General features: G+C 46.1%; 1 protein-coding gene across 1 annotated transcript in view; it reads right to left on the minus strand.

Annotated features, from left to right (window-relative positions):
• LOC126483003 (homeobox protein araucan) overlaps positions 1 to 12,261 on the minus strand; it is a 318,944-nt gene that overhangs the window by 14,209 nt on the left and 292,474 nt on the right. Inside the window, exons 5-6 of the mRNA XM_050106581.1 lie at positions 9,826 to 10,323; positions 2,891 to 3,329 (exon numbers count right to left, since the gene is read on the minus strand). Of these exons, the coding sequence (XP_049962538.1) occupies positions 2,891 to 3,329; positions 9,826 to 10,323 (937 nt within the window). The remainder of the gene's footprint in view (positions 1 to 2,890; positions 3,330 to 9,825; positions 10,324 to 12,261) is intronic.

Genomic DNA, 12,261 nt, shown 5'->3' on the forward strand with positions numbered 1-12,261 from the left:
AAACACAATGCGACGCCATTCGTCAGCAGGTCATGATTCCCGGTCACGGCACCGTTCCAAACGCAGCCATTTGCGTGGCTTTGTTAATAGCAGCCTCCGCATGGAACGATAATTCCTTTGACCAACTGCTGCTAGTCTCCGATCAACAGTGCAGGATGATACATAATACGAGGTTCCATTACTTGTTCTTAGATGGCAGGCATAGATGTGTTGTCAGACGTGGTCGACGAGTATGCCTGCTTTCACGTCCCCATGCAGTCCAGAATGGGCCCCTGTCACATCAGAATGTCCCAAAAATCTGGATAAGGCACGATTGGACCAGCTTACCGAACGGAGACCCGCAATGACAAGCCTTTAAAAAGCTCTGTGAGGTGCTGTTAATGCTCTCTCACACGTCTGCTTGGAATCTTCGTTTCCTTCACACTGATCAACCGACATCTGAGGTGGTCACGTCCCTTATATACCTTACCAGACCTGGTAACAGCACCAAACAAGAAAATCACAAAACAGTCTGTATACCGTTCTACCCGTCACAGAGAAGCGCAATTCCAATAATTTTACCGACAGTGTGTACATATGCGAAATTACATGCGAATCCGACAATGTCTTTTGGGTGCCTCGGTTTTTCACAAAAATGAAAAAATAAATAAAAAATTCCATGCGAATATATTCCCGCTCTTTTTAATATGCAACTCACTTCTCACTCGCATAAGCTCTCCTAAATGTAACTCACTCACATCCAGTAGTCCATCACTGTAAGTAGCTCGTACCCGTCCATTCCCACTTTCCCATTCTCACTCAGCCGAACTCATTGTCGTTATAGTTTTGTGTGTCTCTGTGACTATCTACTGTCTCACAGCCACAGTCTCCTCCTTTCATTGCCACTGTCTCCCTTTTGCTATCTCTTACCTCTACTACTGTCTCTTTCATTCCTTCCCACTGCTGCTGTCTCTTCTCACGGTCACTAGCTAGCTCTTCCTCATTGTCATTATCACAGACTCTTGTTTCACATCATCACGGGTTCTCACCCACTGCCACCTTTTCTTTATTTCTCTCCAACTGCCATTGCCTCCTTAACTTTTCCTGGCATTGTTCTGTTACTATCAACTATATTCCACTGACACTTTATCCCTCTGTTTCTCTCTCACTGCCATTGTCTCCTTCCCCCTTTCTAGACAACAACCACTGTCTACTGTGTTCCAGTACTTACTTCTTTTCCGTACCTTTCCCACTACCAGTCTTCTCTCTCAGCATAAAAGAGCGGGAATACGTTCGCTTATCAAAATTTTTGGGAAAATTTTTAAAGGTGCTGAGGAACGGAGAATAAGCTAACTGGTACGCCACTGAAAGCTAGTCTTTCAAACAGGAGCATATTATCCTGTTTTGTGCTCGATAGGAGCATTTTCCAGTTGATTCCCTTCTTTTCCCTGACATAAGGGCATGTTACTCATACGAAAGATCTTTATGGGTCAATAAAATTTTTATTGTTTACTTCTGTGAAACTGAAAACTGAAGTAACGCAAAAATAATTTGATACCTCAGATAGGATTTCACGTGCATAGAAATTTCGTATGTGCTTCAGTACTACAACATGGGGTTCTCATAACCCTTCTGATGAGAACGGAAACAATTTATAGCATATTCCTCCGTGCTATGTGACTTTATAAACTACGTTTTCGCCCCACAATCGCTTTTGTGCGTCCAGTTAACTTTGAACCTCTGTATCTCGGAAACGGATAAAGATAACAAGAAAATTTTTGAGAGTGGCGAGATCGGAATCTTATTGTAAAAATTTCAGCCATTTGCTGTGCACAGTCGTCTTGTAATCTCCTGCTCGACTTTCATAGCAAATACGGAGAAAAAAATCCTTGTTTGAGGGTTTTCTAAGGAACCACCCCATGAACTAATGATGCCCCCACAAGTATCTTAAGGCCCACCGTAGACCACACCAAATGTAAAAAGAATGGACAGGTTTTCTAGATTTGTCTAATCAGGAGGAAATGTGTAATATTCATTCTTTTACCCTATATTGTAGCCAGGAAAAATCCCGTTTTTAGGTGCGGCGTTTTGGAACACATTAGGTAGCCTTCTGTTGAGACAATATGGCACAGTATGTGTGTATCACCGAACCAGGAATCGTTAGTTCGATACCCATGGACAGCAGAAGGGAAAAATTAGGTGAAAACACCAATGGCTACTACAAATTAGTGATTATATTGGCCGCATAATAACTTTTATAGATAACAGATCATACATGAAAGTTCGAAATTTTTCATAAACTTCTGGTTTGAAAGATTGGCACATGAATACCGAAGACTGTTGCTAAGTCGAACGTTCTCCTCTGACGCCCTTATCATAAGCTGTGCTGACGGTTTCAGTCTTTCCGAATACGATGAGCCGTGGTAGACACAAGATTCCTCCCAGCCTCAGACCTTGACAACAGTTACTTAGTTCATACGGCGAAAGAAGAGCCCTGACAAAGTGAACTCGGCTAAGCTGCTTCGCGCCTCTAGAACAACTAATCACGTAGCGGTTTTGTATACGCCTCTATGGCAACACCTTAGGTATGAAACTTCCTGGCAGATTAAAACTGTGTGCCGGACCGAGACTCGAACTCGGGACCTTTGCCTTTCGCGGGCAAGTGCTTGCACACTCCACTGCAGAGTGAAAATCTCGTTCTGGAAACACCTTAAGTCTTCCCGCAGACCCATAGGTTACTTTTTACAATCACACAGCATCTGCATCGCCAACAGCATTCTGCGATTATCATCTAAGAGCTGGCGATAGCACAGGTGACTGTCGGGGCTATTCTTATGCCGCACCAGGTATTGGCGCTACACACACAGCGATGATACAGTGGCAGAGACGAGATTAGAGAGCGTGTGCGTACCCCTTGTAGAAAGGCTTGAAGGCGGTGCCTTCGGCGGGCGCGGGCCCCGCGGCCGCCTGCCCGCCGCCCACGCTGACGCTGACGCCCACGCCGACGCCGACGCCGACGCCGGCGGCCATCATGGCCGGGTGGTGCTGCGGGTGCTGCTGCGGCGGCGGCTGCTGCTGGGGGTAGGCGGGCTCCTTGACGCCGGCCATGGCGGCCAGGCCGCGCTGCTCCTTGTGCGGGGACTGCGACTGCGGCTGCTGCTGCGCCTGGCTCTGCTGCAGCCGCGAGAAGCCGCCCAGGAAGGTGGCGTTCCCGTGGTGGCTGCCGTAGCCGCTCGACGACGCGCCCATGCCGCCCACGCCGCCCAGGCCCATGCCGCCCACGCCACCGCCGCCCCCACCTCCGCCGAAGCACGACGAGCCCGACGAAGGCGCCAGCAGATTGCCCGTCACTGTGGGTGGACAATGCGTTTTGCTGTTCTTTACCGTCAAATGCACCTCATCTTAAAAAGATACACTGTCTTATCAGTAGAAGCTCTGCACCCCTATGTAATGGAAACTGACCACTAGATGTCACGAGAGGCGGACCCGTCGGCATAAAAGGAGGCAGGGAGTGTTGTGTTGTCAGTAGAGAAGGAGGAACAGCGGAATGGGTCACTCAGGAGAGCTCGGGGAATTAAAAAATGGCTCTGAGCGATATGGGACTTAACATATGAGGTCATGAGTCCCCTAGAACATAGAACTACTTAAACCTAACTAACCTAAGGACAGCACACACATCCATGCCCCAGGCAGGATTCGAACCTGCGACCATAGCAGTCGCGCGGTTCCGGACTGAAGCGCCTAGAACCGCTGGGCCACCGCGACCGGCGCTCGGGGACTGCTAATGTGGATTTCACCTCACCAACAAATCCATCTGCTACATTTCAACCCTTTCAGAGATGCCCAAATTGACTGTTGGTGATGTGACTATGAAGTGGAAACACCAAGGGACAAACACAGCTCAGGCGAGAACAAGACAAGCCTCCTGCACCGACGGGCAGTGAACATCGGCGAAAAGAATCATTTGTTAGTTTAAAGGTGGTCCCATCAGTTCAGCTGCCACCGTTACTGTGCGTGGGCAGCAACAAAATGGAGTACAACGGTGGAACAACTCTTCATAAAGCACACATTTTTGTAGTCAGTGCTAAGCAGCACTTGAGGTGGTGTAAAGAACGGTTCCACAGGACAATGGATGACTGGAAACTACTGACATAGAGTGATGAATCACGCTACATATTGTGGCAATTCGATGGAAGGGTTTGAGTTTGGCGAGTTCCTTGAGAACAGGCCGTCATATGTAGCGCGAACAATTAAGTACGAAGGAGGCGATGTTATGGTGTCGTTTGCTTTTACGGTTTGGGCATGGTCCCCTTATTGTGCTTGAGAAATAGGTAAATGCGGATGGAAACAAACATGTTGTACTACGTACAAATTAGGATAAGTTCGCAGACGAAGATAGATTGTATCAGCAGCGCAATGCACCCTGTCATAAAGGAGCATCTGTGAAGCAATCGTTTGTGGACAATAACATTCCGAAAATCGATGACTTATCCAGCCTCCCGATGTGAAACCAACGGAGCTCCTTTGGGATGAGTTAGAATGAGGACTCAGTTCCAAACCGCAGCGCCCAGCGTGACTACCATATCTGGTGTCGGCTCCTGAAGAATAATGGGCCGCGATTCCTCCACATACATTCAAAAATCTCATTGACAAAGTCCCCAGCAGAATTCAAGCCGTCGTAACGGCGAAGAGTAGAAACACACGACACGAATGTCCACCAATAGATGCACAGATATTTTTCATCACATGTTGTAGGTTGAGGAAACGCTAAGCGACGTTTATAGTATTTGGAGATTTAAATGAATGCGCTCGTCAAACAATTCATTTCCGAGTATGGACTGAAAGTAAAACGAACAAACACTAAAGCAACGACAAGCATCATAAATGAGAGAGGCAATAAATTTCACATAAAAGCTGGGTACCATGAAGTAAGCGAAGTGAGGGAATTCTACTACCTTGGGAGCAAGTAACTGTCAGATCACCGAAATTAAGCGCTGTCGGGCTTGGATGGGTCACCATCCGGGTCTGCCGAGTGCTGTTGGCAAGCGGGGTGCACTCAGCCTTACGAGGCCAACTGAGGAGCTACTTGAGTGAGAAGTAGCGACACCGGTCACAATAACTGACACCGGCCGAGAGAGGAGAGTGACGACCACATGCTCCTCCGTATCTGCATACAGTGACACCTAAGGGCGGAGGATGACACGGCGGTCGGTCGATGCTGCTGGTTCTTCAAGGCCTGTTCGGCCGTTGCTTGTTTTTGGAAGCAAAATAACACATGACGGACGGGGCAAGGCAGACATGAAAAGGAGAATCGCACAGGTAAAGAAGTAAGCGTTGGGAAAAAGACGTCTGTCATTACTATCAACCACCGGCCTTAATCTGTGCAAGAAACTTCTAGGAAATTGCTTTTGGAGTGCACCACTGTAAGGAAGTGAATCATGGACTGTGAGAAATCCGTAAAAGAGAATCGAAGCGTTTGAATTTTGGTGCTAGATAGGAAAGTAGAAAATCAGGTGGACTGGTAAGATAAGAAATGATGCGGCTCTCGACAGACGCGGCGAGGAAAGACGCATGTTGAGGATACTGACTAGAAGAGGGGACAGGACGATAAGACACCAGTTAAGGTATAGAGGAATAACTTACATGGTACTTGTGGGTGCCGTAGAGAGCAAAAACTGCAGAGGAAGACCGAGACTGTAATACATTCACAAATAAATGAGGATAATGGGCGTGAGGGATACTCAGAGACGAATAGGTTGACACAGGAGATGAAGTCCTGATTAGCCGCATAAGAGCAGCCAGAAGACTGATGACAGTAACAACAGAAAGACTTAGAGAAAGCTTTTAAGAAAATTGAGTGTAATACATCCATCAATATTCGGAACCCAGCATGATGAAACATAGGGAACAAAAGGTTACCTACAACTTGTACAGAAGCGAGACTGCAGTTACAATGATGAGCAGACATGAAAGGAAAGTACTGGCTCAGAGGGGAGTGAGGCAGGGGAGGAGCCTTCCCTGACGTTATTCAATCTGTACAACAAGCAAGTAGTGAAACATACCGAAGTATGTAGTGAGTTAGACCAGGCGATGTTGAGAGGATCTGATTAGGAAATGAGACACTGAAAGCAGTAGACGAGTTATGTTATTTGGTAGAAAAATAGCTGACAATTGCCGGAGTATAGAGGCCATAAAATGCAGACTTCAAAAAGCAAGAGAAACGGCTCTGAAAAACAGACTTTCGATTACACTGAACGTAAATTTAAACATTTATATTTTCTAAAGGTATTTATATGAAGCGCAGACTCCTATTGAACGGAGACTTCTGAAATATAGTGCTAGAGAAGATCGGTTAACATTACATGGGTAGAGCGGATAAATAATAAGGTGGTACCAAATCGAATCTGTGAATAAATAAAAAGAAGAGATTGGTTAATAGCACACATCATCAAGGAATATCCAATTTGGTAATTAAGGGAAGTGTGTGGGGGGAGGGGAGGAGGAGGAGGAGGAGGAGGAGGAAAGGGGTGGAGAGAGAAGGGTAAATATTGTTGAGGGAGACCAAGACAAGATTCAAAAATCGATTTAGATTACAGTAGGTATGCGGAGATAAAGATTTATTGGATCAAATAGCTTATTTCATAGACACGGCATATTTCACTATTTCTTCCATTCCTCTATATAAAGCACAGAATGCATCACAACGGAGGAGGTGTTAGTTATCAGAATTAACTATGTGTGTTGGTTCGTGAGTGCTAGTTGGCCGGTTCATAGGCTCTTTGCAATTCTAGGCTTGATTATGTACTGTTGGTACATGCCACGAATTAGGAGCCACCAGTGCCAACCGAAAAATGCGAACTGCAGTACGTCTAGCTCGTATTTCAGTTTCATTAATTGTTCGAATGGTTCAAATGGCTCTGAGCACTATGGGACTTAAAATCTAAGCTCATCAGTCTTAGAACTACTTAAACCTAACCAACCTAAGGACATCACACACATCCATGCCCGAGGCAGGATTCGAACCTGCGACAGTAGCGGTCGTGCAGTTCCAGACTGAAGCGCCTAGAACCGCTCCTCCACTGCGGCCGGCTCATTAATTGTATTTACATACTTGGGCCATGGATGAACCTTTGTAAGTTCCCTCTTCCTAATGAACAAGCAACTGCCAGGAAGTATGCGGAGTGTGATGTCTTTTTTTCTACAGGTGAAAGTTTCTTGTTTGTGCTCTGACCTTCAGACAATGTATATAAAATTTTGGTATCTTTTTATGACATCGTGTCAAAACTGGACTACGAGTACGAGTTCACTGTCTTTAAAACTGCGTTCAGAGTGCGATTGTTTCCACTTAGGAATGTCTAGTGCGTTAAAAAGAACTTCACTATAGAAATTAATCTATGGTTGTGAAAAGCGAACAGTTTCAGATAGTCATTTTTCTAAACCCAAAACTGTCTTTCGCCTCATTTAATCTTGACGATGCAGCTTCATTCTGTTGTATGTATCAGGTGAAACTTTTGACATTGTTCTTTCTTCTTTCAGAAACTCACTTTGTAGCAGCGTATTTTCAGTTTTCATTTTATTATTTAATAATAAACACAGAAATAAAGTCAAGAATTTCCGTCAGAAAAAAATGGAAATATATGACTGAAGTCATACACGCTGAATGCAACAAGTAGAGCATTAAGCCGGACCCCGGTAGTTTTACTCAACTTATTTTAATACAGCCAAGGAAAGCTAATACTCTACCTTACTGCATGCAGGAGAAAATAAATGATAAATCTGTTGACAAACGGTTACGGTGAGTTCATTGGAGGTAAGAGGATAATTAGGTATGAAACTGCTGGCCACGAGAAACGTAACAGGAGAAGAGGAATGACAAAAATCATTGAGAATCACTCCATTCAAATTCTTTTAGCCACAGGAGCGACAGATGCAGACGCTCAGATTTGTTAGAGCAAGAAGGCGTTTCCACCATTACGGCAAATAAAAGTTTATTTAGTAACGTTATGAGCTGTGATATAGCATATATATATATATATATATATATCAGTTCTGTTCAAGAAAATTACGCAGGCGAGAAGTTAAGTATTTGTCCAGAGAGAATAAAAATTCTCGGGCCTACTAGAATAGAGGCAATAATTTATCCATTAACTTTTTCTCTTTTATTTGGGAATGCATTCAACTTTGAGCTTAGGCCTGAAAAATTTAAACAGTATTTTTAAATGTTGAAAGGAAATAGGTATTTACTTTCTTTCCTGTCGAATGGCTCGGGAAAGAAAGAAAAACAGAGCCATGACTACACGATGGAGAAGATGAAAACGCAAGGAAGAAGAATACGTCGCTGCAGAGAATGTTGAAAATTCCTCTGTAAAATTCTTTCATTACTATTCATCCCTTATCCTCTCAACAGCCCACATTATACGTAGGAACTTTAGAAAGTAACAGATGTCGTTACTCGCTGAAACCATAGCGCAACAAGAGTGGCTCATTGTCAGAAGAGTGTCGTGAAGAGAGAGTTCTGCTGTGTTAATGATAACAGGTGCATCAGACTGCAGACTGTCAAACGAAGTTATTATGGTCTTCCTGGATTTCCTGCCAGGTCAACTGTCTTGTCCTGAACCATCTATGTAATACTTTTTTTTTCTGCCTGGTGTGTCACTTGTATTATTTCTGCCTGCTGCAGGTCATCTTTTGCTGCACCTATCCATTTCGTTGTCTCTATTGTACCTTTATTACTACCTTTGAAGAATTCCATAATCTGTTTCCAGTCTTTTAATACACCCGTAGAACTGCGGCGTACGTTTATTCATATCACAATATTATTGAGGTTGGTGTACTTTTCATTTTCCTTATCTGCTCTCTTACTGTATGATCCTTCTTTATTATAATTTGGGCCTAAATTTTTTTTTCATTAACAGTCGTTCTGTCTCCTGGCTTTCTTCAGTGTCTCTGTTTCTGATTATAATGAGGGCTTCAGTCCCTTACAGACATAGTGGTTTGTTGGCTACGATATAATGTCCCGGGTACTCATTTTGTCAATTTTCTACTAGCAATGAAAAAATTTCACTTCTTTGTATTCACGGAACATCCTCGAAAATGTGAAACAGTTCTACAAAGAAATATACTTAATGCACAATGGTTAAATACAGTATCCAAATTGGAAAATATGGATGCAGCGGCTTCGCGTGTCTATAACGCGATTTTGTAAACGTCTCTGTGCCACCGCCTCTTCATAGCTTAATAGAGGGCTACAGTTTTCGCCTACAGCCGTTTGCTTTTCGCAGTTGACAGCTGAAGAAAGCGCTGCCAAGTGTAGGGATTTCCGTATTATGACTTGACTGTGTGAGTGTCTTGGTAGTAAAGAACAAATGTATTCAAATTTCATGCACGATGCAGCAATTTCTCACGCATCTCATTGTCTATGACGTCATGTCTCATGAAGAATGTTAGACACGTGTCTCTTACCCTCTCAGCGATTGTTGCCTGACAGGACATGTGTACAAAGTTTGGCTGAAATTGCTCCAGGAGCTTAGGAGAACATGTGGAAGATACATACATACCTTTTATAACGTATATGGATTCATAAATGTTATGTTGCAGTAGCTGAAGAGATGTAATTTGTCAGCTGCCAGCCTGCACCGAGGAGGAGAAGGAAAGTAAATTAATTAAATAAGTTTCTGGAAGGAGGTCATACAGCAAGAAGACCGAAAGGTTGTGTCAGAAGGCTTCACAAGAAAGACGCGGTACCAGTACCCATAAAAGTGTAACATTAATTCGAGTAGTGCTGTCATTCTTTCCAGCGAGTGAAAGTGGAAGAGCCCTGGGCCTAGGGAGGAGAAGCGCCCGTACCTGCGACGCTGGGCAGCTTCATGTTAGGTGGCGTCTGGGGCGGCGTGTCAGTCTGCACCTCGGGGAAGCCGGACGAGCTGCCTCCACCCCCTCCGCCGCCGCCGCCCCCGCCACCTCCGCCGTACGGCGCCGTGATGAGGCCGCCGTAGCGCGAGTAGGGGGCGGCGGCGCCGGCGGAGGAGGCCGGCGAGGGCAGCGCGAAGCTGTTGATGGCGCCGACGGGGGCGGTGGCGGGCACCAGCCACGGCTGCTGCGCCGCGGGCGGCGGGGGCGGCGGCGTCTTGCAGGCGGCCGTGTCGGCCAGCGACCAGATCTTGGGCTTGGTGGCGGGCAGCGGCACGCCGCAGTCCTTGGACAGCTCGTCCTTGAGCAGGCCGTGGTGGCCGTGCAGCAGGTGCTGGTGCGCGTGGTGCTGCTGGTGCGCGTGGTGGTGGCGCCGCTCGTCCAGCTCGTCGTCCTCGTCGAGCGCGTGCTCCGCCTTCACGTGGTGCAGCCCGTCTGCGACACACCAGCCACAGCCTGCCTCACGCCGCCCCGACATCTCTACTCTACTCCTTATGCTATCTAGCATGCACTACCCTACTGGCGGAACCCCGGCAAAACAGTAATTCTAAGGATCCCTCTTTTCCGCAAATGGGCCATCCAGGCGCAACAAAGGTTAGAGGTGTTAAATCTCAAATGCTACGCCCCGCCTAGCTTACTAACACCAGGATGATTCTAATAAATATGAATCTCAAATAAGTTTTGCACCACTTGCATGCGTGTGTGTATGTGCGTGTGTGTGTGTGTGTGTGTGTGTGTGTGTGTGTGTGTGTGTGTTAAAATTCGAAGTGAGCAGGGGGGAAGAGAGTAAGACTTCTGAAAATTTACAGTGAAATAAAAGCCAAACATGAAGTAAGGGTTGTCTGTTCCGATGAGCACGTCTTTGCACATCGCTGAAGTTAAAATCTGCTGGACAAGCATTACAAGGTGCTTGGACCTTACTTGGCACGCTGTCCAGAAGGTGGTCGACACGTTGCTGCTCAGACTTGTCCCGCTGATCAACGGCGGCCCTTCCGAGGCCATCCAGTGTGTGAGGTCGGTTCTTGAGAAGACACATTGTAGGTTTCAGTTGGTCAGAAGCACGCTCAGTAGGGATCATTTTAACATATCGTAGAACATCAGATCGGTCCCTCCTTCCTGAAGGAAGGTGTTCAAGAGTCTGTATATAGAGAAGGAATCCAGCACCAAAATGTTACCTGTAGGACTGTTGGCGAATTTCCTACATAGTTGATAGTGAGCAGATGCGCCCAACATCCGAACATGAAGTTGTTATGTTGTGGGCTTCATTCCGAAGACTGCTTGGATGTAAATCCCCCTGCTAGTATATCCTGTGCAAGCCTCTTCACCTCTGTGTAACTATGGATTCTAGCGTACGTGATATCAGCCCAACATGTGGCTTTCCTCCACCTCTTGAACATGTGGGACTCAATTCCCGAGGTGTGCATCTGGATGCGGCCGTTTCCATGCTCTTCAATGACGATAGTCGGGCTCCAGGAAAACGCTTCATTCGCCAGTGACAACCCGACTCCACCAATCCAAGTTCATTCCCAGACGTTCCCCTGCCCTCCTCTCTCGCAAACCTTGGTGCTAGAAGATGTGTACTGCAGCCCGTAATTGGCGCCTTGAAGCCAGATTGATCGTGTGGTGAAGGAAGCGTACTGACTAGTTCCAAACTGCCCTCACACCCGGCTCCAGAAGGAAGTAGTAATTCTTTTGTATTCTTCTCAGGATACCTACGAGCCACGACAACTGCAGTCAGCAGCTGGTTAATTAAAAATTGCGTTGATATCAACGTCATAAGAGAGGGCGTTCTAGCTTAGTTGTGCAAGAATGGCCTCTCGATAGAAGCAGATCAGCTTTCTTATGAAGTTGTTTAGCACATCCATGTAAAATCAAAATTCGGGAAGAGCGAGAGGAAGTTTTTACAGCCGGGTACTTCGAGTCAGATACTGCACGTGAACGTCCACAGAGTAACTTAGGCCAAACCGTCTGTTTGCCGGATACAAGAGTGGCATAATAAATTTAAAATAAATTCTGTGCAGCCGATGACGACAGTTTAATAATTGCAAATGAAGTTCAGGAGTTTCGTGAGAGCTACAGAGCACCGAATGCATAAATCAAAGCTATTGCTCCATCTAAGGCCTTGGAAGGAACTCTGTCTGGATAGTTTAAGAGATCTTGTAACTGCCGGGCTTCTCCTTAGCAGCCGTCTGTGTAAGAAAAAGTCAAGCGTAGGTATGAGGAAAGACGGGCCACTGCAGTCGAGCGCACGTCACGAGGTGGGCCGGGCTATCTAAATGAAATGCGCCGTCTCCATTAGGGTTATGGCGGGGCTAATGCCGGGCCGCTGTTAATCTTGCGCCGCGGCTAACGTGTAACGTGCCGAGACGTGCG

The sequence above is a fragment of the Schistocerca serialis genome, chromosome 1, assembly GCF_023864345.2.
Source record: "Schistocerca serialis cubense isolate TAMUIC-IGC-003099 chromosome 1, iqSchSeri2.2, whole genome shotgun sequence".
Classification (NCBI taxonomy): Eukaryota; Metazoa; Arthropoda; class Insecta; order Orthoptera; family Acrididae; genus Schistocerca; species Schistocerca serialis.